The sequence below is a fragment of the Oryx dammah genome, unplaced genomic scaffold (genome assembly GCF_014754425.2).
Source record: "Oryx dammah isolate SB20612 unplaced genomic scaffold, SCBI_Odam_1.1 HiC_scaffold_10, whole genome shotgun sequence".
Lineage (NCBI taxonomy): Eukaryota > Metazoa > Chordata > Mammalia > Artiodactyla > Bovidae > Oryx > Oryx dammah.
The window spans coordinates 10,024,277-10,051,095 of NW_024070194.1; the positions used below are offsets into that span (position 1 = coordinate 10,024,277).

The 26,819-nt window shown below is 50.1% G+C and overlaps 2 protein-coding genes across 3 annotated transcripts in view; one reads left to right on the forward strand and one right to left on the reverse strand.

Moving 5' to 3' along the window:
* The window catches only part of TOMM34 (translocase of outer mitochondrial membrane 34), a 20,247-nt gene extending 19,015 nt beyond the window's left edge, over positions 1 to 1,232 (forward strand). The window contains exon 7 of the mRNA XM_040248946.1: positions 203 to 1,232. Within this exon, the coding sequence (XP_040104880.1) occupies positions 203 to 307 (105 nt within the window). The 3' untranslated portion in view covers positions 308 to 1,232. The remainder of the gene's footprint in view (positions 1 to 202) is intronic.
* A 1,216-nt stretch (positions 1,233 to 2,448) lies between these two features.
* On the reverse strand, positions 2,449 to 26,639 carry PABPC1L (poly(A) binding protein cytoplasmic 1 like). Of its 2 annotated transcripts, XM_040248947.1 has the most exons (15): positions 26,447 to 26,639; positions 23,937 to 24,130; positions 18,559 to 18,674; positions 16,873 to 17,012; positions 16,624 to 16,718; positions 14,200 to 14,337; positions 13,793 to 13,888; positions 8,538 to 8,804; positions 7,553 to 7,637; positions 6,793 to 6,921; positions 6,147 to 6,253; positions 5,017 to 5,110; positions 3,474 to 3,604; positions 2,987 to 3,064; positions 2,449 to 2,627 (listed from the first exon to the last, which is right to left on the reverse strand). In XM_040248947.1, the coding sequence occupies exons 1-14, from the start codon at positions 26,637 to 26,639 to the stop codon at positions 2,993 to 2,995; spliced, it is 1,857 nt and encodes a 618-aa protein (XP_040104881.1). In that variant the 3' UTR covers positions 2,449 to 2,627; positions 2,987 to 2,992. The 2 variants fall into 2 exon arrangements, 1 of the variants encoding a protein (XP_040104881.1); XR_005722554.1 differs by lacking the exons at positions 2,449 to 2,627; positions 2,987 to 3,064; positions 3,474 to 3,604; ... (1 more) ...; positions 6,147 to 6,253; positions 6,793 to 6,921 and having other exon boundaries at positions 8,538 to 8,746.
* Positions 26,640 to 26,819: the final 180 nt, after the last annotated feature.

Here is a 26,819-nt window from a genome sequence, read left to right on the forward strand (position 1 = left end):
GCAGGTCCCCACCGCCTCTCTCTCCTCTCGGGACTGCAGGTCCCCACCGCCTCTCTCTCCTCTCGGGACTGCAGGTCCCCACAGCCTCTCTCCTCTCAGGACGACAGGGCCCCACAGCCTGTCTCTCCTCTCGGGACTGCAGGTCCCCACAGCCTCTCTATCCTCTCAGGACTACAGGTGCTCACAGCCTCTCTCCCCTCAGGACTTCAGATCCAGCTTTGCAGACATCGACAGCCTCCTGCAGATAGAGCCTAGGAACGGCCCTGCGCGGAAGTTGCGGCAGGAGGTTAACCGAAGCTTAAACTAAAATCCCAGAAGGGCAGCAGGACACCTGTCTGCCTGAGCACCTTCTTCTGTGCCTGCTCCTGGAACCTGGTGGGCCCCAGAGTGGGCTCCGAAGCCCCCTCCTCTCCCCCTCAGACGTGATGGCCTCCCACCCCTCAGGAGGCTCCGCCTGTTCACAGTAAGCTCAGTGTAGGCAGAAAGCAGACGTTTTGTTGGGAAGCTTCCCCCTGTTCTGCACTCCCCTGTGCTGTGGACAGCGAGCAGGTCACAGCGATGGGTGCTCATCAGCAGTGTGCTCAGCCTGGTCTCTGTCCAGACGCTCCAGACCCAGTGCTGCCCTTTCGGTCACCAGGTCCTCTCACCCCGGTCCATCTGGGCGCTCAGAAAGCTGCCAGTCCCATGGGACACAGGCTGGCGTGGGAAGGACAACTGGGAAACCCTGGCCCACCTATACCCATGGCAGCCAACTGAGCTGGTTCTCCAAGGCTGCCGACCCCTTCCCTGTCCTTGGCACAGCACTCGTGTTCTGAGCCCCAGTGCCTTTAGGCTGAGCCTCCTGACAGGAATGCGGAACCTGTCCCCTTGGCTGGTGTTTGTCTGTGGCTCTGCTCTGCTGTTGCCCACATAGAGATACCTAAGTTCTTTCAAGAGCCCAGAGGTGTGGCTGCTGCTCCTGAAGGTGGGATGGGAGAAACCTCCTTGAAGCCCATGTCCTTCCCTTCCCAGCGGGGACTTGTCTTTGACTCCCACAGTGGCCCCACTAGGCTTCTTAGTTATTTGTAATATGTTGAAGTTAATTTGAACTGAATAGACTGACTTTTGTTGAACTGCGAGTTTAAGCTACTGCATTAACACCATCTACACGAATGTCTGTTGTACTTTGATTTATGGTTCAGCTTTGGTTCACTTTGGAACTTTGCAGTAATAAAAAACTGGTTATGGAGCATCCATCCTTTTTTTGATCAAATTTACTGGGATGTGTCTGCATGGGCCAGGCCCTACTCATTGTGCTGGAGAAACAGCAGTGACTGAAGTGACAGGATCCCTGCGCTCAGAAAGCTTACAGTCCCATCGGACACATGGTGAGTGAAACTGCAGCGGCTTCAGTGTATAAACGAGCAGTCACATTTTCCCCTCCAACTACGGAGATTTGACCCTGTGGAGAAAAAGGGGTCCCTGAGGAAGTCTAGTTTGAATTGAGTTCTAACATTGGGGTGGGGAGGGTCAGTGGGTGAAGAAGGGAGGGAAGAGCCACCCGGGGAGGCAAACAGCATTGGTGAAGGCCTTGGCTGGGAGGACCGGCCAGCAGTGCTTCTTAGCCTCACAAAACTTGGTGTGGGTGAGGCTGGGAGCGCCTGAGGATCAGCCTGAACAAAGGGCTCCCCTCCACCACCCGTGTTCCTGGGCTTGTCTTACTGTCTTCAGTTAAACCATTTTCACCTTAATGGAGACATTTTGACTCTATAAAGCTGAGCAGACAGGGTCTATTGCCTGCTCCCCCATCATGCTCAGTGCGGGGCAGTACTCAGCTCTTGGGGTTCCATCCTCTCCAAGGGCAGAGTCTGAGCAACCAGACTTCCAGGCTGAAGCGGATTTGAATAACGGCAACTCCGTGGGCCTGGCCCAGGGACCATTTCAAATTGGGCAGCTGCACGCCCCTTTTCTCCCTGCCTCTTAAGCGGGCCTGATTCTTCCCCTAATTTTAGGCAGGCTCAGTGGTAACATCTAGTCACAAGTGACTTTCCCTTCTCGAGGTCCTCATAGAAGGCAAGTATCTTGATTTACTCACGAAAACGGAGCAGCATAAATCAACAACCTGGGAGGACATCCTGAGGTCTCTACAGGAGTGGAGTTGCCACGTGACCCTTTAACCAGCCAGTCCAGAGCAAAGCAGTGGCTGGTGCTTCCAGAGTGTTCCGCCCTGCAGGCTGCTCGAGCCAGGCGTCCAGAATCCCCACGCACGTCTCATGTGTGGCGCTCCAGTGTCCTGTGATAACTGTTTTATCATCCCGAAGCACCGTCGCCGGGTGGCCTGGCTCAGGCCCTCTGTGTACATTACCACACGTCTAGGCTCCTGTTCCTTACAGCCAAAGCCCCCACCAACCAAGGCTACCCCCTGCCCTGCCCACCTCCCTCTGACACAAGGCCTCCTGAGAGACAAGGTGAAGTTTGCAGCAGTTTTAATACATAAAGCAACATGCAAGAGGTCGGCCGGGTGACCAGCCTTCACTCCACAAAAAGCTCAAGTAAAGATACACCCCAATCGGAAGTCATGGCTCACAGGGCCTTAGAGACAAGAGCAGGAAACAGTTTCTCAGCCAAGGGAGTGAGGATTCCATTTTCTGGGGATGAAAAGATAAGATGTTTCTAAACAAGCACAGCAGTCTTTACGTAAGGATGCAGACTAGCCCAAGCACCAGCAGGCAGGCCCCAGGGCAAGGCCAGCCTGTTCTAAGCTGGGCCCCCACGGTGAACAGCCAGTAAGATAACCACCCCTCCACTGGGCACCAGAGTCCACGCCAGTTCCCATCACAGTCTGTCCTCCTCGCCCCTCAGCCTCACCGCTTCCCCTGAACGCCTCCTCGGTGTCTCTGAGATAAGCCAGTGACACCACAGAGTCCTCAGGGAGTCTGAATGTCCCTGCCGTGTTCCTTAGAGCTTCTGAACTCAGCTCACCCTTCTCCCGCCCCCTCCCACCCACCTGGTCTCAGCGCAGGTTCACTCCTCGCATGTGCTCCGTGGCCTGGTGGGCCTGCAGCACTGCCAGAGCCTCTTCGACCTGTGGGGTACATGCCGGGGGGTGGGGGCAGTGCAGCAGCCCCAGCAGGGTCCTGAGCCAGCCTCTCCTCCCCCACCTCCCCAGCATTGCTGCAGAGCTGTCACCTGACTGCACCAGCTCCCACGACAGAAACCCCCAACGGCCACCTTCTACCCTAGCCAGACAGCGGCGGAAAATCCTTCCCCTAGGCTGGGTCTGAACACACCTCCCTGTTACACAGTCCTGCCTGCGGAGCTGCAGAGAATGGGAGGGGCTGAAGTTGCAGGCCCTTTACCAGGCTCTCCCCAACCCCCACCTCCAGCAGGTATTAGCAAGAAAACCCACCTCCTCTGTCCCAGTAGCAGACGCCTGGCTCCATAACCCTCCTCCACCCTCAGGCCTCCCGGCCCCCTGCCAGGCTCTAGCCCACCTTGGCGTTGAGGGACTCTGGGGACTCCAGCATGAGCAGCAGCTCCGAGTTGTCAATCTCCAGCAGCATGCCCGTGATCTTGCCGGCCAAGTGGGCGTGGACATTGTAGACAAGGGGGAAGAGACGCTCACCTGTAGAGAACAGCCTCTGAGGCTTAGGCACACACCTGGTGGACAGCCGGGCATCCCCAGGGCAGGGGGCGTGAGGGGGCCAGTGTATATCGTGGAACTGAACAGAGAGGCATTTCAGGTTTCTGCCCCAGGATGGCTCCTTCCAGGTGTGTCACTGAACCTTCTTAGGAGCCTCTTCCCCAAGTGTAAAGTGAGCACTGCAAGCCCCACCTTGGAGGCTGGTTTGAAGAATCGAATTTGACATTATACATTATACCACATAGGTGCTCTGGCACAGCCTTGATTGCTGTGTCTTAAAGACTGCTCTTGCTGGACTTCCCTTGTACTCCAGTGGTTAAGACTCTGTGCTTCCAATGCAACGGGCGCGGGTTTGATGACTGCTCGGGGCACTAAGATCTTATATGCCTCCGGGTATGGCGGGGGAAAAAACCAAACTATTGTTCACTGGGCAGGAAGTCATTTGAAGGATCACATGGAATTCTAGACAGGACACAATAATATGGAACTTGATTTTTTGGAGAGACAGTGGAGCCAAACACGCAAGATAAATTCACCTTCCACCAGCGGGCACTTCCAGGGACGGGGCCTCGTGCTGGTGGCGATGTGTGGAGGCTGTAGCCAGGACAAGGCGCTAGGTGCCATTAGTGGGGGCGGGAGGGCTTCCCCCATGAGGAGAGTGAAGGAGTTTCCAGGGCACTGCCTACAGAGGCTTCCCCTCCATGAAGCCCATGTCGAGTTCTTTGAGGGGTGGGTAGGAGTGACAGAAGCCCCAGTGAGCTGAGTAAACAATGGGGTGACGGCAATGGGGGCCCTCGGAGAAGAGCCTGGAGGTCTTGGTGAAGAGAGAGCCCGGGGACCATGGCGAGCTCGTTCATTCATTCATTCTTTTAATTAACACTTCCGCAGGGCCTGCCAGACGCCAGGAGGGAGATGCGTGCACAGGAGTTCAGGTGTGGGGGACACCGTTTATTTCCCCAGTGCATGTTTATATCCTGCCTCCCAGCAGTGGGCACTGGGTGATGGATGAAATGTGGTGACAGCCTCTTCCCATCAGGAGGGGTGTGAGGAACCACAGCACCCACCCTACCACAGGCCATCTGCTGGCAGAAACCCAAGACCCTACCCTCCTGCTCCTCCTCCTACCCCCTCGAGCTCCCCCCAACCCATCTCCCACATCTGGGGTTTCTCCCAGCCTGAGTCAAAGTCTTTGAACAGCGAAGCTGGAAGAAATCTCAGACTGCCTGGTCTGACCAGCGTTTGAAGATGAACAGGAGCCTGGGAAGTAAAGGCGCTTTGGACAAGGTCACCCAGCAGGCGGGTCAGCTTGAGGCTGGGGACCTGGTCTCCACATCTGACCTTCAGCTGGTGGCGCACCCCGCTCCCGCTCCAGGGTAGGGGAACCAGCCACTCACCAATCATCTGCTTTTGCTCGTGCAGCGGTGCTGCAGCCAGCGTGGACGCGGTCAGGGGCTCCTGTCCAAGGACACGCACGGCGGGCTCCTGGACCTGCATATGGCACGGGGACACATCCCTTAACCACACAAGTGGGCAAAGCTACCCCCAGCGGGTGATGACAGGCCTCCAAGGAAGTCTCTGGAAGAGGGGGAGCAGGGGGCAAGATATGGACAATCGGGGGCGGGAGGTGGGCAGAATCCCTAACAAGGGCGCAGTGGACTAGAAGATAAAGTGACATTCTAATACAGATGTGTTCCGTGGTGCTAAGAACCAGTGCATGTGGCCAAGTGAAGCTACATTCTACTGACCACCTGGTGCCAGACAGGCACCTTTTAATCAGGTAGCTTTATGGCTGCATCCCCAGCATGACTTCTGACCCTTTCTTGGTGGGCTTTCCCTGGAAAAGAATCTGCCTGCAATGTGGGAGACTTGGGTTTGATCCATGAGTCAGGAAGATCCCCTGGAGAAAAGAAGGGAAACCCACTCTAGTATTCTTGCCTGGAGAATTCCATGGACAGAGGACCTTGGGGAATATAGTCCATGTCACTGCAAAGAGTCAGACTCAACTTTCACTTTTCACATCTTGGTAACTTTAAAATAGTTTTGCTCTCTAAAGCCTACTTTTGTTCATTCTGCAGGAAATAGTTTGAAGTATATATACAGAAATTCTAGACAGGATATGAAAATGCTGACTTGGAGACTTTTGTAGGGGACAGGGAGATAAACACATAGTCTTTTAATTACAGAAGATGTTTTCAGTTCCGTTCTGCAGACTGATCACATTCTCGCTGCTCACCACGTAAATACTAAGGAAACCCAAGTTAATCCTGGTAATAACCCAGGCAAAGCAGCTTGTGATGAACAAACAAAATGTGATCCTAGCTTTTTTTCCCTTTCTGTTAGTAAGGGTGGGATGGGGTGGGGGGAGGGCGGAATATCTCTTCTGATGGTACACATTAATAAAGGAAACTTTACAAGCCAAGAAAAGAAAGAAAACCAAGGCCCAGAGACCAGCAACGCCTTAGAGAAGGTTCTGAGCCAGGTACCCTTGGAGCCCAAACTAAGAGGGCAGCTGGGCCAGCCTTACCCTGTCAGCGCACTGTGCTGGCGTGGAGTATTTGTGTGTCAGGAGAGGCCTGCTAGGGGTAGAGCATCCCGTCACACTGGGTCCTATGGTCTGGGTACCAATGTTGGCTGGAAGAAATAAGTAGGAATGATAAGGCCCAATAGCAACTCAAAAGCCTAACAGCTCAAAACCAGCATTCACACTGAATTCCCTAAACGGCGTAAAGGGTCAACACACAGATGTGCAAACATCTGCCAGGTGAAGGAACAGATGCTGGCCTTATAGCCAGCACCTATGCCCCTGTTCACAGCTGCTGAGGTACTTAAGATTCAGATCTGGTGCTGAGCCCCTGCAGGTATGACTGCATTCACTCACATAACACAGCAGGAATACTGTTTTCACCCAGATTTTAGGGAAGAGGATACCAGGTACAGCAGCAAGCAAGATCAGAGTGAGTCAGCCCCAGAACTAGGTCTGTAGGACCCTGAAGCCCATGCTGACTACCGCACTGCATGGCCTCCAACGCCAGCATTGCCCTCCAAGGGGGCCAGCGGCAGGGTCACCGTGGAGGCCGGTTCTGACTCCCCACCAGCATCAACCCCAGCAGCAAGCCCTTGCCCCGCCACCTGCCCTCCATTCGGTTCCTCTTGGCTCTGCCCACACTCACCCACTCGCTGGGTGTGGGGCACCAGGTGTGGCATGTGGGTGGAGACCTGCCTGGAGCTTCCAACAGGGGCCAAGGGGCGCCGAGACATGGCTGCTGGCCGGACCACCGAGGCCCCGGGCGGGTAAGCGGCTTGTGGCACAGGGAACACAGAGAAAGTTTAGCGGAGGGGAACAATCAGAGGGACACACTGCACCCTGACAGTTCCAAGGTAAGGAAGGGGGTGGCAAGGTGAACATGAATGGCAGACAGGAGAGGGAGGGAATTCACCGGAGACCCAGACCTCCAGGGGAGGGCGATGGAAATCTGCAATTACAAAGCCAACCCAACTTCTGTCTACCCGGGACCCCAAGAGGCATAGGTGTCAGAACCACACACCCTGGCCCCCCAAAGTCAGCTTCAGGTCAGGGTGAACTTCCCTCTGAAGAGAAGGACCATCCTCAACAGTACTGCCAATGGAGTTTCGTTTTCTCAGCTTTGCAGGAACTTTCACCACCACCAGTCAAGAGAGCCTTTGGAGCTCACTGAAGGTAACACCTCAGGTGTGCGTGTCTTCTACATGCACACAGCCCTGTCCTTGGTGTTTTACACACATCTCACTCGGGCTCAGTTCACAAGAGGAAACCGAGGCTCAGAGAGGAGACGTCACCCACCAAAATGACTAGGAAGCAACAGAGCCAGGCTTGACCCCCAAGTCCACATCTTTAACACATGCTGCCCCGCCGGGGGTGGGGCACGAGGGGGTAGGGGCTGGGTCACTCACATGACGGTCTGGGCGGCTGGGCCGTCCACCTGGGGGCAGGCTGGATGGGTGGGCCAGAGCCGTAGTACGGAGCCTGAGCCGGAGGCTGTGTAGGAGAGAAAGACCTAGAGTGAAGGGGGTGGCAGCAGCGGGAGGCGCAGGGGGAGAGGTGAGCAACTACATCCCTCAAGGACACCACTGCAGGAACATCAGTCTGCCCTCCAGGGGCCTAGTCAGCAAACACCCAGAAAGTTGGGGTGAAGGCTCCTACTTCCCATCTCAGGAGGTCCGTTAGCCCTGAGCCCTTCAGGGCAAGACCTCAGGCTCAGTCCTTGCTCTGCTGATCAGTGGTACTAGCCCAGTGACCTGGATAAAATGGTGACACATCCCACTGTCCCTCATACCAGCTTAAGTAACTACAAAGGGGAAGGAATGTTCCCATTCTCTGAGCCATTCATCTTCCTACAGACATCTTCCTACCCCTCCAAGTCACACAAGCTCCTTCCCCAAACAAGACCCCTCAGGACATCAACATCCAGGACAGATGTCAGCAGACAGCCCAAAAAAGTGACCATCTCAGTTGGAAGAATCTGTAAATCCTGCCAGTTTGGGAAAGTCACGGTGCCTGCTGGCATATTAGGATAGAAGGTACACGGTAAAGAAATCTAGGCTTGTCTGGCTTAATGCAATCTTTTCCCAAAGTATTGGGTTGGCCAAAAAGTTTGTTCAGGTTTTTCCATCACAGAGCATGGAAAAACCCAAATGAACTTTTTGGCCAACCCAGTATTTGACCACAGAGTATCTTTCTCTGCACAATATTCACAAATCTCTCCTAGATCAGGAAGCACTGTTGGACACACTATTAGCCGTTTCAGAGATGGGTGACCACAGCCGCCTGCCAAGTGAGTTTCCAGCGGAAGCACCCTGGGAATCCCTCTCTGCCTGCAAAGCTCGGATGTGCCTGCTCTCCCTGGCTGTCAGGGAAGGGGGGTGGGCAGGCGGTCACCTGGGGCACAGCAGGCAGGAAGTAGCTGGCAGGCTGCTGGAAGGAGCCCAGGATGGGGCCGCCCAGGGCCCGCATGGTGGAGAGGCGCTGCATGTACTGGTTGGTCAGGATGGCCTTCCGCTCTTCCTTGCGCTGGGCCAGCGCCACGTACAGTGGCTTGGTGCCCACGATGCGCCCGTTCATCTCTGTCACGGCCTTGGTCGCCTCTTCTGGAGAGGAAAAACACACAAAGCCAAACCCTTTGCTGTGGCCACCCTCTGTCATCACCTAAAAGCAAGACAAGACAAGGGCTGCTGGGGGTGAAGAAGGAAGACTCCTGGGGTCAAGCTCCCCTCCCTCCCCTGGGGAGGGGGCCGGCCTGGTGCAGAGGGCACCCAGAAGTTGTAATTGATGGAGGTCCTCTCACCCTTAAATTTACTGAGGCCCACCGCATGCCAGATGCTTGACAGGCCTTCTCATTTGACAGGCAGAGCCACCTGAGCAGGGAAGCATGGCCACTCCCACTTTACAGGTGATGGAAGTGAGGCTCAGAATGACTTGTCCAAGACCAGCCCACCTGCTACCTGGGGGATGATCCTCAGTTACTAGACCATTCCCCAGAGTTAGTGAGAATAGGTGCATTTTGACCTCTAAATTTTCCTCTTAAAGATTTTCCTGGGACTTCCCTGGTGATCCAGTGGTTAAAGAATCCACCACACATTTTAGGTGATGTGGGTTCAATCCCTGGTCAGGGAACGAAGATTCCCACATGCCTCAGAGGTACTAAGCCCATGAGCTGCAATCACAGAAGCCACAACTAGCGAGCCCACGCTCTGCAACTAAGACCCAAAACAGTCAAATAAATAAATATTTTAAAAAGATTTTCCTAGTGATGGAAAGCTGCTTTAAATTGTTACTATTTCTGCCCTCATCAGCGAGGCTATAATGAAGTGGGTTGATAGTTTGGAACAGGTTAAAATTTAGGGGCAGGGTTCCTCAGCCAGGCTACAATCTTAAACCTTTTGGTGGGTGTTACTATGATGAAAAAATCTGTATTTCAACTACTCTCTGGGTTTCATTAAACTACCCATATAGTTCTTTAGTTCATTTGTGAATTATGGACAAAGTGAGATGCTCTTAAGAGCTACAGTTTTTAGAGCCTCCATTAAAGGGATTTGTATTGAACAGGAAAATAATTTGAATTGTATTTTTGGTGCTTTATCATGTTGATTTTCTTTGCAATAGAAACAAAAATCCTATTATGAAAGAAAATAATAACAACTTGTCCACGGTCACCCAGTCAGCGGGTCACACATTAGCCACAACTCAAACCCAATGCACAGTGCTGGAAAACCTCCACTGCCTTGGCAAGGGATGAGCCAAGTTCTTTGGAAATCTCGGGAAGAGGTGCTTAGTCTTTTTTTTTTCAAACTATTAAAGTAACCTTTCTGGGACTTCCCTGCTGGTTCAGTGGCTAAGACTCTGTGCTCCCAATTCTAGGCGCCCAGGTTCAAACCCTAGTCAGGGAACTAGATCCTGAATGCCACAACTAAGACCCTGAGCAGTCAAATAAATACATATTTAAAGAGAAAAAAGAAGCCACTTTTCCAACCTGGTTCATATCGGTCATAAAGGTGATATTAATAAAAAAAAACTTTTCTATGGTGGAAGGACTTCAGATTTATAGAAAATCTGCAAAAATAGTACAGACTTACTACATACCTTTCACCTAGCTTGACAAATGTACCATGTTAACATGGGAACAAAACTACAATATCCAGTGATTGGAACAATAGTATGAATTATTATCTACAATGCTATTAACTGAAACACAGATTTCATTCAGATTTCACTGGCCTTTCTAACATTTCTCTCTCCCAAGATTCAATCCATATTACATTTACGATTCCTGATTTTTTTTTTTTAGGGTTGAGACACTGGCCTGACTCCTTGAGGACCTGAGCTGAGAACACTGTAAATCTGCTCTATTAGAGTCCACACCCTAACATAAGTGACTTTCAACTGCACTTTGCTACCCATTCATACAAGACCTTGACCTGAGCGTTCACAGATCCCCTTAGAAAGATCACTGGATTGAATTCTAGGGGTCTGTGAATCTTTGATGGGGAAAAAATGGTGTATTTTCACATTAGCATTTCCTTCTATACTGAATATAGGCAAAGAAAAAATAAAGTAGCATTAGCTGTGCAGACTTTGTCAAGAGGAATATTTTCCTATCACATTAATAATTGCTAACCCTGATCTTTTAGGCTCATTGCCAGTTCACTAGTCTTACAGTTGTGGTTTTTTTTGCCCTGCCACGTAGCTTGTGGGAATCTTGGCTCCCCAACCAGTGATTGAACCTGAGCTCTCAGCAGTGACAGCGCAGAGTCCTACCCACTGGACAGCCAAGGAATTTCCCCAGATCTTAGTTTTTTTTTTTTTAGATCTTATAGCTTGAGGCATTACTAAAGGAGCACATACTGCTGTCACCTCAGTATTTTAACAAATATATTTCGATACAGCTGTTTTTTGTTAATCCTATGAATTTTCTTTTATGCATTTAAAAATATCTTCAGAAGGGGTCCATACGCGTTATCAAACAGCCAAATTTTCTTGGCACAAAAACAGTGTTTTAACAAGTTAATAAGAACTCCTATTAGGTAGTTTTAAAAAGAGAAAATTATACGATGAATACTTATGCAGAGCTTACTATGAACTTAATCTATGTAACATACTTACAACACTATCATCTCATTTTCAAGCACTATTTTATAAAATAGAAAATAAATTATATAAGTCTATGTAAGATTATATAAAATTCCCATTTTATAACAAGATAATCACCCCAGTGTGCCTCATCTCTAAGCAACCCAGATTTTAACAATTCCCTTCAATTCAAGAGTTCCTCAAGGAGGTCAGTGAGCCTCCTGAAGTTATATGCAAGATGTATAAACAATTAGATCATTATTTCACTACCTATCGAGGGCAGGTGCTCCACTTGCTGGCCTTTTAGTTCTTAGGACACCTCTCAAAGTAGGTAGCATTACCCCCATATTTTACAGATGAGTAAGTAAACCAACGGAGAAGGCAATGGCACCCCACTCCAGCACTTCTGCCTGGAAAATCCCACGGACGGAGGAGCCTGGTAGGCTGCAGTCCACGGGGTCGCTAGAGTCGGACACGACCGAGCAACTTCACTTTCACTTTTCACTTTCATGCATTGGAGAAGGAAATGGCAACCCACTCCAGTGTTCTTGCCTGGAGAATCCCAGGGACGGGGAAGCCTGGTGGGCTGCCGTCTATGGGGTCGCACAGAGTCGGACACGACTGAAGTGATTTAGTAGCAGCAGCAAGTAAACCAAATGGCTTCCTCCAGGCTCTATAACTAGTTAATACTAGGACTGGGATTTAGACCAGTTCTGATTAACTTTAAAATCCCAGCTTCCAACCACAATACTATATAAAGTATGCATTTGCCAGGAAAGAGAGCCCAGACCTTTATACAAATCAAATTTATCAACGTACTGACTGTTCAGTTGAATCTGAGTTACTGGTGTTTAATTTACATGTCCCACAGCTTTCTATCACTTTTTTTTTGAGAAAAGGTCCTTAACTCAAAAACTGTTAGAACCTTGTCCCCAAATACCAGGCTCCCTGAAGAACATTTTAAAAGGGTTCAATAGGCAAAAGAACTTCTAGACCACTTCCTAAGAACCCAACTATCACACTACATGTGCAGGTCCCAAGGCCCTCACCCACACTGATTTCTTTGGAGAGTTCTTCATTCCCACCTGCAGCTTGCTCCCTCTTCACAGCCAAGGCAAATGCTGCTGCCACTGCCACTTCTTACTGGAAGTCCTCCTCCCTGTTCTGCTAAGCTACCACAACTCTGCCTCCTATACTGACCTCACCCCCACCACACCCTATAGTAGACATGAGTTAGTGATGCACCTGACTTCCCCACAAGACTATAAGCTACTCAAGAGCAAGGACTACATCTGACTTATTCCTGTGTTCCCCACAGGGCCTGGCAAAACAGCAGGTGCTCAAGTATGGAATGAATGATCACTGTGTCTTTCTTAAAAATAATCTGGGGAGGGACTTCCCTGGTGATCTAGTGGTTAAGAATCTACCTTGCAATGCCAGGGACACGGGTTTGATTCTTGGTCAGGGATCTAAGATTATACATTCCTTGGGGCAATGAAGCCCACGAACTGCAACAACTGAGCCTGAATGGCATAACTACAGAATCTGTGCACCACAAAGACCCACATGCCACAACCAAGACTGCTGCTGCTGCTGCTAAGTCGCTTCAGTCGTGTCCGACTCTGTGCGACCCCATAGACCGCAGCCCACCAGGCTCCCCCATCCCTGGGATTCTCCAGGCAAGAACACTGGAGTGGGTTGCCATTTCCTTCTCCAATGCATGAAAGTGAAAAGTGACAGTGAAGTCGCTCAGTCGTGTCCGACTCTTAGTGACCCCACGGACTGCAGCCCACCAGGCTCCTCCGTCCATGGGATTTTCCAGGCAAGGGTGCTGGAGTGGGGTGCCATTGCCTTCTCTGCAACTAAGACTTGAGACAGCCAAATAAATATTTTTAAAAATCTGGGGAGCTTTTAAAATTAAGATGTCCAGAGATCTACATTCAGGTTCTCTGACTTGGGTGTCTGCTTTAGAGCTCTCCAGGGGATTTTAATGAGAAGCCAGGGTTCAGAATCATCCAGGGAGCCCATCACCCTCATCTTACAGAGGAGGCTAGGAAGACATCTGCTCAAGGTCACAGAGCCAACATCATGTCTCTGATGCGAAGAGGGCTGAGCACACAGCAGGTGCTCAATAAATAATAAGCAAAGAATGATTTAGGCCAACTCTTTCATTTTCCGTATGGGGAAACTGAGGCCCAGAAACAGGTTATATCACCGGCCAGGGCCAGACAACAGAAGTCAATGGAAATTCCGAGATATAAATTTCTGGTATCTGGCATACAGTAGGCACTCAATAAATGCTTGTTGAATGAACCTAGGTTACTGTGAGCCCCAATAAGTCCAGCTGTGTGAGTGCGCCTATACTTCTACCCTCTTCCCCTCCAGTCCAGATAAGATGCAGATAAACAACAAGCCTCAGTGGGGTCAGACCCAGTTCCCACTCCGGAAGATGCAGCATAGCACCACCAACTCCCTGAAAGCCACAAGGCAGGGCGGGGCTGGGGTGTTCAAGGCCAGTGAGGATGGAAGGGAGCTACGGATCCCCTGTGGGTGCCCCGGGCCCTCACCTTGGCACTGGTGATCACTCCATAGGGAGAGAACTCTTTCCTCAGTTTCTCATCATCTATGGAGTCATCCAGGTTCTTCACATACAAGTTCACGCCCTAGAAGGAAAAGGATACCTGCTAGACACGCCCCTCCCCCTCCAAGTCCCAGAATGCCTTGGGATGGAAGGAGGGGCTTATACGGGCTCCACCCACCAAGCCTCCAGTTCCCAGCAGGCAACACCCCAACACCCCAACACCCCACCCTTCACTCAGCCAGCCGAGCACCTGGGAGCTGCAGCCCCTTCCCCCACCCTCATCCCCAAAGCCAAATTTCCAGAAGTGGGACTGCTGGGGGAGGAAGCCACATTCTCAGGGCAGTACACACACTGTCACATCGAAGCAGCTGCCCCAGGAAGCCTGACTCTCACCTGGTAACGGGTCAGCCGGTCCTGCTTCATCTGCTCGAACCTGCGCTTCAGCTCATTCTGCCGCTCAACCCGCTTCTGGGCCCGGCCGACGTAGAGCAGCCGCCCGCTCACCTCCCTCCCGTTCATGTTCACCACAGCCTGTGCAGAGAAGAGGCAGCCAGTTACCTCATTGGTAACCACTCTCATGAGCCCTTGGCCTTAACCTGGCCTCCAGTCCCATATCCTGGGTCCAGGGGGCGCCACTTGCAAGCCAGGCCAGCCTCGTTAGCTGAGAGAAACTGGAACCAGGATCAAGGCCATTTAAAGTGAATCCATTTTTTAAAAAAACATGGGACAAAATTTCAGAGTAAACTATAGATATTTTTTAAATTGCTTTGAGCTTTACTTTAAAAAGTGAAATTTTAATTTGTGACGTTTCCCATACTTCATATTTGGCTTCCAAGTGTAACTACACACTGATGATTTGAACAAAGCAACAAGCATGATTCTTTCAAAATGGTGTGATGCCATCATCCACAGCCTTCATGTTGGGGTTTCAGAGCAAAGATAACCCTTTTTGCTGACTATGAAGGCTTTAGATTAGAAGCATTGACTTCTTAACCCTTGATTTTTCTTCAGTTATGGAATCCTACATCTTCTGTAAGAGGTACAATGTCTTTCTGCAACCCATTCATAATGAACTGAATCTGCATCAATTCATCTGCAAAAATCTGCAAAAGGCAGACCCATATGTGTACTGACTCAAAGATGTGGATTAGACACTGGTGTTAGGGAGGAGAAATGTTTAGAAGGGAACTGAATTTTTAAGTGGTCAGTTCATTAGTAAATACTTTCACATGATGATGACTTGCTTCTCTACCTAAACATGCAGATGAATGTAAATATATATAAAAACACTGGGCCCCCAAGAACTGACTGTCTACATTAGTCTCAGGTCATTACCTAAGACCTTGGAGACTACGGTTCCCCCTGCCAGCTTCATCCATCTACTCCAACTTAGCGTTTTATAGTTGGGACAATCAAAGTCTACATAAAGGATGGGACTTGTTCAAGGACACACAAAAAGTTAGTTTTCAAAGGAGCCGTTTACTTAAGGACAAAACTTCACAAAAAGAATTGGTTCTAACTCCAATGATCTGTCTTCTTAGCTACAACCTACTGGATCCTGATAATTACAGTAGAGCCCACATCGGTGGGAGAAACAGGAGAGCATATGAAAAAGCAGGCAGCGCCTGGCCCGTGGTACATGCTCAGTGAGAAGTGGCTGCTCTCAGGATGGGCCCAGGATCCCACCATAGGCTGAGCTCTTCCATGACCAGTGAGCTTAATGGGGCAGCAGCCCTGGAACCAGCTTCAGGGTGGGAGGTAAAATAGGACATTAACCCTTTGTTACTCACAGTGTGACCTTGAACCTCTCCCTAGGTCAGGATATATGTACCTAATACCTACCAGCAATACTAGAGATTTATCAATGACACAAGACCAGTCCCTGCCCTCAGTTCTATCCAAGGAGAATCTGTGCTACAGATGGAGACAGACAGGAGGGGCACCTCATCAGAAGCATTGAGGACAGGAAGAGGTGGCTTCCTGAGGAGGGAAAAGTATAAGCTGAGACCTGTCAATAATCTACAGTTATACTGTCCAACATGGCAGTCACTTGTCACATGCAGCTCCTGAATACTTGAAATATGGTGTCTGAACTGACGTGCCAGAGGCACCAGATTTCAAAGAATTAGTACAAAAAAGGCAATGTAAAAATCTCAGTGTTTATCAATACAAATTTTGTATCACAATCCACTGTATCACTGTTATATCACATTGAAGTGATCATTTGAATAACAAACTATATTATTAAAGTTACAGGAGTTTCTTTATCCTTGCTAGCATGGCTGTTGGACAGTTTTGAACTGCACACGTGGCCCATGTTATATTTCCAGTGGACAGCACTGGTCTAAAGAATACGGGAGGGGAAGTGTTTTGAGAAAACGTTTGCAAAGGCTTGGAAGCAAGGAATAACATGGCACTTGCCCCTCCCTGGCCTCAATCCCACCATCAAGTCAAGGTCCAGCGGTTAAGACTCAGTGCTTCCACTGCAGGGAGTGAGGGTTCGATCCCTGGTCAGGGAACCAAGATCCCACATGCCATGTGCAGGGCCAAAAAATGGCTGTCTCAAAGGCCCCTACTAGCTCCCATGTAGTAAGATTCTGTGAAAACCCAGCCAACCTCAGGGTATGGAAGCAACCAGAGGAGGCAGAAGGAATCTGCCTTCACCACAGGCCTGAAGGGCCCTGGCTCCGATGGACCCAATCTAGGAAGGGACTTTTTCCTCCATGGAAAGCTGGAGCCCTCCGCTCCTAATCTCCCTTGTTCCCAGGCCTGGCTCCACAACTCCTCCATGAAACAGGGCCATGGGGATGCTCCTACCTTCTGGGCTTCCTCATGCTTCTCGAAGTTGACAAAGCCAAAGCCGCGGGAGTGGCCGCTGTCATCCCTCATCACCTTGACACTCAGCATCTTCCCTGGGAAGGGCAACTCAGCTCAAAGGGGTGTCAAGGAAGCCTCGAGATGGCCCCTCCCCTCCCCCCACGCCTTCTGGAAGCCTCAGGGGGCCCTCCCCCACAGCCTGAGCTGGGAGTAGAAGTGATCCTCAACTCCCTTGGGAAACACGCCCACCAAACTGGGAGAAGAGGTCCTGCAGGCACTGCTCATCCACGTCCACATGGAGGTTCTTCACGTAGATGTTGGTGAACTCCATGGCCCGAGCGCCCAGCTCCACCTCCCGCTCCCGTCGGGACTTGAAGTGGCCAACGAAGCTGTGGACACACCAACAGGGTAGGCGGCTGCCATCAACCACCGCCATTGCTGCTCTAGCCCACCCAGCAGGCCTGGGTTGAGTCAATTGCCACCGGCCTTGGGGCCTCTGTACTCCTCACGTGGGGACTGGGCAGGAAAATACTCCAAGACCCAGCCACTTCCGACAGCCAAGACTCTGTGTCCCAGAGTAAGGCTCAGACGACTTTCCTCTTGTAATAAATGCACTGGATCTCCTATTGCACGTGAGGCAGCTGAGTGCCCAAGAGGCAAGAGCACAAAGCGGGGTGGGAGTCACACAGAGGGGGCCTGAATCCTCACTTGGTAGTTGCCAAGCTGTGTGACCCCAGGCAAGTTACTAACCTCTCGGAGCCTCAGTGGTCATTCCAGTAAAACTGAGGATCAAGCTCACATCACAGGGATTTGCTTATTCATTTAACATGTATTGGGTGCGCTGGTTGTGAGAGAACCAGATGCAATTTATGCCAGTATCACTGGGGCAGGTGGCAGGGTGGGGGTGGGGGGGCCCTGAAATAATTTAAATGTAATATGAAGTTTAAAAATTGTAATTTCCAAGTCCACATAAACATAAAATCTAAGAAACTATCCTAGAGTAAGGGAAAAAAAAGCAAGCACAAGAAAACTTGAGGTACCTATACGATATTTAGCACAGGATAGTTATAGCTGGCACCAAAAATGGAAGGAAACGGAGTTAACAGGAAAACAGGCAAAATAAACCTGCCAAAAATAGAAACATGCTTCTGGAGATTTAGGAAAAGCCCACCAAAGTTCAGGTTTACTGATAGAGAAACTCTGGACAAAATGACCCTGGGCATTTCCCAGCTCAAAGTCTCTTCCACTGCTCAGCCTCAGGCTTAGGGCTGGGCCATCTGATGAGCAGAACCAGAACTAGGGGGGAATTCCCTCGTGGTCCAGTGGCTAAGACACCACACTCCCAATGCAAGGGGCTGGGTTTGATCCCTGGTCAGGGAACTAGATCCCATATGCTGCAACTAAGACTCGGTGCAGCCAAAAAAAAAAAAAAAAACAACACCACCAGAACTAAGTGAGAATCACTGGAGCAGATTCTCTCCAGCACCTGTGACTCAAATTTCCATCTGTAAAGTGGGAAAGACGCCAAACTTAAAGGCATGAAAGTGGCAGGCTAAGCGTATGCCAACCTTCCTTCCTGTCTCCAAATCCCAGGAAACAAAAGGTTTAATAAAGTTCACAGCCATACTGAGAAGGCTGGAAAACAGACACAGATCACTGAGTCCATGGATGACTTGGCCATTAGCTGGAATCTCCAAAGCATCCCCTCATTTACTATTCAGAATCACCCTCCAACACATGTCAGCAGCCCCATGTTTTACTTGGAAAAGCGAGTCCCTGGGAGATTGAGCAGCTCATGTGAGGTCCCACTGCCAATAAGACCACAGCCGCTCCGTGTTCAGTGTCCGTTAGGGGGCAGCAGTAGGATTGGTCCCAGGCTGCACCATGATTCTGCTCCTTTAGCGCTGACCCCATGCCCCCGACCTCCTCACTCACACTTTGCGGTCGTTCAGCAGCATTCCATTCATGGTGCTGATGGCATTCTGCGCAGCCTCGTGGGTCTCAAAATGCACAAAGCCGAAGCCGCGGGAGCCGTGCTCATCACACACCACCTACACCACAGGGAAGCAGGACACAGAGCATCCAGCAGGAGGTACCCGTTGAAAAGAATGACAATCGTGATAAATGACTAATATCTGAGTGCTGGCTCCCTGCCTGTCAAGACAATCCTATGTCACACAACAGCCCTATTTTACAGATGGGCAATGGAAGCTCAGAGAGGTCAATCTGTTTGCTTAAGATCACACAGTAAAGAGGGACAGAATCCTCAGATTGAACACAGGTCTTGTCTATACCACAGACCAGCTTTTAATGATCTTCCTAACGCGATGGATAAAAGGATTAGATTCAAGTTACTTGCCCTCCCTTGCTGCACCTTGAAACAACCCAAATGTCCATCAAGAGGAGAGTGGCGTCCCAAATGCTGCTTGTGTGAAATTAACTTCTTTCATCCCTGTTATAACACTATGCTGCTGCTGCTGCTAAGTCACTTCAGTCGTGTCCGACTCTGTGCGACCCCGTCGACGGCCTCCCACCAGGCTCCCCCATCCCCGGGATTCTCCAGGCAAGAACACTAGAGCGGGTTGCCATTTCCTTCTCCAATGCGTGAAAGTGAAGTCGCTCAGTGTGTCCAACTCTTAGCGACCTCATGGACTGCAGCCTACCAGGCTCCTCCGTCCATGGGATTTTTCAGGCAAGAGAACTGTGAGGTAGAAGTTATTAACCCCTATTACAGATAAGTGAAATGAAACAGAGGCTTCATAAATTGCTCCAGATTGTACAGCTAGTGAATACCAAAACTGAGACTTGAACCACCTCACTACACTGTCTCTGGCATATAGTAAAATAATGATGACACACTGTTTCTAATATTTATAGATATAATTTGTACATTAATGCTGATCTGTTTTAAATAAACAATCTACTTATTGGCAGACCAAAAAAAAAAGAGAGAGAGAGAGAGAGACAGAAGAGAGAAGACTGGTTAAGTAAATAACACATCTTGGTTTGCTGTATGCATAGTCGAAGAGATTTCATGGCTGGCAGAGCTACCTGTAAGGTATATTGTTACCTGGGGGAAAAAAATCGAGTCCACTTGGATTCAAGTGGGCATCTACACATTTGAGAACATTTTTTTGGCATTTTTGATAACATTTAAGTTTCTGCTAACACAAGAAATACATATGTAGTGGAAACCACCTGGACAGTGAGAGAGACAAAGAGAGAAAGAATGGAAAAGTGACAGAGAGAGGGGAAAGATAAAAGGAAGGAAGGAAAGTAGGGAGAGGGAAAATGTGGGATGGCTATATTTTTATATAATTTTTAAAGGTTACTTTGCATTTACAGTGATTACAAAATATTGGTTATATTCTGTGTTATACAATATACCCCTGAGCAAGCCTACACCCAATACTTTGTACCTCCCTCTCCCCCACCGCTATTCTGTCCCTCCTCCTCTCCCCATTGGCAAGCACTAGTTTGTTCTCTATATCTGTGAGGCTGCTTCTTTTTTTAATTATATTCACTCATCTGTTGTATTTTTTAGATTCCACATATAAATGATATCATAGAGTATTTGGTTTTTCCTGACTTATTTCACTTGGAATAATGCCTTCCACATCTATCCACATTCCTGCAAAGTGGCAAATTTTCATTCATTTTAATGGCTGAGTAGTATTCCATTGCATATATAAACCACACCATCTTTATCCATTCATCTGTTGATGGACACTTAGGTTGCTTCCATACCTTGGCAAAGAAATTTTTAAACAGACACACAAAACTGTTAAGAATTACTATTTTGGGGAACTACAGTTGAAAGTGATGGAATCTTTTTTATTTTCTTTCTTTCCACATTGTTTACACTGTAGCAATTAATGGGACTTCCCTGGTGGTCCAGTGGCTAAGACTCCATGCTCCTAATGCAGGGGGCCTGGGTTTGATCCCTGGTCAAGGAACTAGATCCCATATGCCACAACTAAGAGTTCACATGCTTCAACAAAAATTGCAGCCAAATAAATATTTTCAAAAAGCATTTACCGATTAGTTATTTCAACAGCAGACTTGTTTCAAATTTTGAAAAGATCCACAAACATCCTACTCCCATTCTGTAAGGTTCCCCTCTCAAGTTAGGAGAGACCTCAAGAACAGGAAAGATCTTGGGTTCATAGAGTCCCCTTTCCTCTGACTGCATTTGCACTAAGACCCCTAGTGCCCATGTCATGGGGTCCCTGGGGACTCACTGAGGGGACTGCCCCCACTCAGCTAAGTGACACTTTTCTACCTCGACCACCATCCCAGTTTCCCAACCCAGTCTCTTTCTGGACTGACCTGTGTGACACTTTTTTAAAAATGTAACTGTGATCATGTCTTTCTGGGAATAACCCCCAGCAGCTCCTACAATCCACAGAACTACACCAACCTGACAACTGAGGCTCTCCAACCGGCGTGCACAGTCCTGCTTCCAAATCCATAACCAACACACACCGCTCCAGCCCCAAGTAGGGCCCCTCCATGTTCAACTCAAGCCCAGCTCTGCCATTCAGATTTAATCACACTGACTGAGCCCCACTCTGAGCCAAACACCTGCTAAGGGCATCCCATACTGATATATTTGTCATAAGAACCCTCCTAGGCAATTCTTATCCTCTGAGTCTCAAATGCCTGATTGGGGATAATGGGAATAAATGACTTGTCCAAGGTCAGCCAGCCAGCAGAAATAATTATTTGATTCTTGTAGGTGCTTAATAGGCTTCCCCACTAGCGCAGCAGTAAAAAAAAAATCTGCCTGCAGTGCAGAAGAGCCTAGTTCAATTCCTGGGTCGGGAAGATCTCCTGGAGGAGGGCATGGCAACCCACTCCAGTATTCTTGCCTGGGGAATCCTGTGGAAAGAGGAGCCTGGTGGGCTACAGTCCATGGGGTCACAAAGAGTCGGACACAAATGAGCAAGTGACACTTTTGACATAGGCTTATTGGGAAGTCCACTACTCTCTCTAGGGCTACCCGTGTTGTGAAAATTACCTGAGTTAACACTGGGTGGCCAAAAATTTCATTCAAGGGGTTCTGTAAGATGTTACGGAAACACACAAATGAAACTTTTGGCCAACCAATACATTCACCACCACCCTAATGAGGTAGGTTTTGTCATTGCCCCCTTTTAGAGGAAACTGAGGTATGGAAAGTTTAAACAACCAGCCCAGGGCCATACAGCCGGAAAGTGGAAGAGGCAGGATTTGAACCCAGGACTCTTGGTCCCAAAGTCCAAGGTCTAACCAACTGTGTTACATTGCCTCTCTGCTTGGTAGGCTGGGCTGACGTCTGCACTTGGGGAGCCTGGCTCCAGATCAGGGGGAGTCCCATCATGCCTCACAAACCTTTCCTCAGCCACTCAGGGCACTGTCCTTCCTGGGCCTTTGTCTCCCTGGGTCCCAATGCATCTCCCGCAGAGCTCAATTTCCTGCTGTTGCTAAAAGTCTCACCATTTCCTCCCAACAGCCTGACACCATGCAAGAGAGAGTTCTAACACAGAGGGTGTCATCACTCCCAACCTCTCTCCTGCCCTTGCCATCTCACCAGAAGGCTGGATATGCCAGGGTCTTGGGTAGGGTAACTGACCAGCCATCCTCATAAAATATAAAGGCAAACACTCAGGGTAATGGACCACATTGAATGCTTTGTGCCTACCTAACCCGGCCCCCAACAGGGCTTCATTAGGCCTGCGAAGACTTGCCCAAGTCACACAGAGCTTTTGTTCCAATCCTCAATGACCCAGAGGGAGCCTCAAGCCCTCAGTGATGGGGACAGACATACTCATCCCTGTTAAGTTAGCTTCAACTAAGCCGGCAAACCCACTGCTTCAGATCCTGGCTTAGCCACTTACTTCCCACCCCCATAACATATAACTGGGAATAAGTGATCCCAATTCTGAGCCTCTCTGCCCTCCACGTAACTCAGGGATCCTCCTATTTACATCTTAAGAGGCCACTGTAGGGAATTCAATGAGGATGTATATGCAAAAGATCTGCACACGGGAAGTGCTGGGAAAATCTGCTCTTCTTATTGGAGGAACTCAGCACACAGTTAAGACTTCCCCTTCCACTGATCCTCAGAGATAGGAAACAGCTCTTTCCATCATGGAGTGCCTTTAGCAGCTAACGCACCTCCTCCAGTCTGTGTGTCCCTCTGAGTCACGAGAATACCCCCTCACTCACAGAGAGGGGTTAAGTCCTCACTTGAGAACTTCAGGACTGTGCCTGTCACACAGTAGGAGTCAAGGAAGAGTTCTAACACATGGGGGCGCCATCACCCCCCTTCCCCTGGCCACCTCCCCAGAAGGCTGCACATACTAAAGGCTGCAAGGTAACTGACCAACCATCCTCATAAAATCAGGGGGCAAAAACACCCAGGGTTAGGCCTGTCAGGACAGACTAGCCAGCTGTATGGCCCCCTGAACCTCAACTATAAGTCAGAGAAATGCCTACATTCCTTCCCAAATGATAATACAGCCATTAGCTCAACAAATATTTATTGAGCACCTACTATGTTTCCATATCTCATTTAGGGACTGGGAGAGAGTGGTGAACAAGATCCCTATTCTTAGGAAATTTCCATTCTATCATAAGAGAAATGCTACAAACATGATGTCCGCTGCCATCATGCCCCAGTGAAGGGCCTTCTTGCATCTACTTGTTCTGTCCTATCACATCTCCTGCCCTCTCATTCTGAATTTGGGTTGTTCTCATGACTTACTTTGGCCAGTAGAATGCAATGAAATGACAGTGCTAGTTCTGAGTCTAGGTCTCAAGAGGCCTGGCGAGCTTCCGCTCTCCATCTGCTGAGACCCTATTGCCATGAGAACAGCCCGAGCGAGCCTGCTGGAGGAGGAAAGCTCACAGGAAGGAAAACCAGGACAGTCCAGCCGACGACCACTCACTCCCTAGAAGCAGAGCCATCCAGCTCTCAGTGGGTATATGAAGGATCCAGCTAAGAGCAGAAGAACTGCCCAGCTGAACTCAGCCCAAACCACCAATGGCAGAATTATGAGCAAAATAAATGGTTGCCGTTGACACCTGCTATATTGAAGTGGTTATTCGGCAACAGTTAGCCGATCCATAGGCGACCACTTAATAGTTCTATGAAGAGAAAACTGAGAATGACTATCATTCAGGTGCTAGCTGAACCTGGAACTTTACTGATAAGACCTTGTAAAGGGTGAAGTGAGGTGCTGCTTGCTAATCCTCTACCATCATTAAGGTGTCTAACCCAGAACCAACTGCCCCCCCGCCCCGCCCTGCACCGCAACAGGCACACCCACCTTACAAGAGAGGATGTTCCCAAAGGTGGAGAAGGTGTCGTACAAGGCCTTGTTATCAATGGAGTCCTCCAGGTTCTTGATGAAGATGTTGCCCACACCTGACTTACGAAGTCCTGGGTCTCTCTGGGACCACATGATGCGGATTGGCTGGCCTTTGATCACCTCAAAGTTCATGGTGTCCAGTGCCCGCTCCGCTGGACAGGAGGAGAGAAAGGAGCTAAATAAGGGCATTTTCTTTCCCTGAGCCCTCAACAGCTTAATTGGGAGCTGAGCCAATCAATAAATGAGCCACTGGCTGGGTCTCACTCGAGATAAGAGCTTGAAGGCTCAAGAGGAATAAATAGAATTCATGTGTGTGGCTTCCAGGGAGGATCTCCTTCAACTCTTTTATCACAGTGAAATGAGCATGAATTTCTACCCCCATTTTATAAAAAGACAAACTGAGGCTCAGAAGGGGAAATGATCAGAAGGGTCCCTATGACAAGGGTGGCAGCAGTTTGAGGAAAGTGAAGCTCAGAGGTGCTGGGCAGCAGAGTTGAGATTTGATCCCAAAGAGGATGGCTTTCGGGAAAGTAAACATCACATCTCTGAGCCCATTTCTACACTTGGAAGGAGATGCTGATGATTATACTACTCAAGGACTTCCCTGGTGGCTCAGTGGGTAAAGAATCCGCCTGCAATACAGGAGACTCAGGTTCGATCCCTGGGTTGGAAAGATCCCCTGGAGAAGAGCATGGCAACTCACTCCAGTATTCTTGCCTGGAGAACTCCATAGACAGAAGAGCCCAGTGGGCTACAGTCCACGGGGTCATAAAGAATCAGACACAACTGATTGACTAACACACTTTCTACATCTAACAAAGGGAGAGAATATCACCCACCTCCAGCCTGTCAGACAGATTGAAAATTAAATAGGGTGTGGGACTCCCCTGGTGGTCAAGTGACTAAGACTCCGTGCTCACAAATGCAGGGGGCCCTGGTTCCATCCCTGGTCAGGGAACTAAATCCCTCATGCAGAAACTAAGAGTTTGCATGCTGCGACTAAGAGACCCCGCACGTGGCAATAAAGACCAGGTGCAGCCAAATAAATAAATCTTTTTTTTTTTCAGTGTTAAAAATTAAATAACCTGTGCAAAGCACCTTGTGCCTAGCTCAAATAAGTATTTGGTAAACAGTAGTATGTCTAAGCACAACAGCGTATGCCTATCGTCCTGCCAGGTGGCGTGCTGTCCCCAGCTACAGGGACACTTCAGGTTTCAGAGGCATGGAGGGGAACCGTGGAATACTCAGTGGGCAAGTTTGGAAAAGTCTGGGTTTTGCATCTAGTCCTGCCATAAACAGCCAGGAGTAAACTCCTCCTGTCTGGAGCTCAATTTCCCATTCTATTAAATCAGGTTGTACAGGACTTGGCGGAAGACGGCAAGAGGCAGTGGCTGGGTGAAGCAGAGCAGAGGGGAAAGCTCCCTGGAATCCGGCTCAGTCACCTGTTGGGAAACCAGCTAAACCTCCCCAGCAAACTGCCAGAGGCGGGTACCTCCCCAGCCGCCCAAGAGCCTCAGAGTAAAGGCGCCCCCTTGTGGACTTGGCTGGAGCAGGCCTCTTTTGGTAGGTCTCCAGAGTCTCACACCTGCTATAGTTACCAGGATTCTTCTAAGGTTAGCACTTACCGAGGGCTTACAATGTACCACATGATACTGGAACTACTTCCTAGACACAATCCCCATTCCCTCCATGCTCCTGGGGAACAAGCCTTAGTCCCATTTTACAGAAAAAGAGGCGCCAGGTGTGACGACTTGCTCGAGCTCACACTGTCATGGCAGAACTCCAACAAAACCCAGCGCTCTTAATTTTTCTCCTCTCGGCTCTGAACAGAAGTCAGGACATACCCAGCTGGCAAGCTCTGATCGATCCTATCCGTTCTGAGAAATGGGCTGTGGCCTCCAGAGGGGAGGCAGCTTTTCGGGGTTCCCCAAAGTGGAGGCGCCTGATGCAGACAGACCTCGGGATCCGCTGTCAGGAAAGGCCGCAGACCGAGGCTGAGCACTCCTGGCTGCCCCACCCACCATCACCTGTGCCTTCCGGGGCATCTTCCTCACCAGTTGGTGTGCATTGCTTTCTCCTACTCTACAAGGCAGGTGCCACCCTCATTCTGCAGACAGGTAACTGAACCTCAGAATGACTCATTTGCTCAAGGTCGCACCATTGCTGGCCTTCTAATCCCAGGTCTGGCTGACCCCTAAGCCCTTGGCTGTTTTCACTCAGCAGCATCACCTCTCTTCTGGAAGATGGAGCACCAGTGAAACAGAGTAGGGGGCACACTAATTGCTAGTTCCTGTCTCAGGGCCCCGCTCCTGCAACTCTGGATCTTAGTTTTCCTGGCTGCAAAATGGAAGGTGCGGGAGTGACCAGAGATGAAAGCGCGCTGGTGGCTGGGATACAGTCTGTCTGTCTGTCTGTCCGTCACCACCACCACCCCCCCCACCCGCCCCACCGCTCCCCTGGGGGCTCACCGTCCGCGGGCTGCTGGAAGTTGATGTAGGCGTAACCCAGCGAGCGGCGCGTGGCCACGTCGCGGCACACGCGGATGGACAGGATGGGACCAGCGGGCGAGAACTTCTCGTAGAGCATGGCCTCGGTCACGTCCGGGTGCAGGTCGCCCACGTAGAGCGAGGCGAGCGGGTAGCCCGGGCCGCTGGCGTTCATGGTGGGCGCGCGGCCCCGCGCTCGGCGCCCGCGTGCGCTCACCCGGGTGGGACGCGGCAGCGGGGGCGCGCAGGGCAGCGGCGCTCTTCCCATCCACGTCCGCCCCCGGCCTTGACCGCCCCCGCCGTCCGAGCCAATCGCTGGCGCGCTCGGGTCCCGCCCCCGCAGCTGGGATTGCCC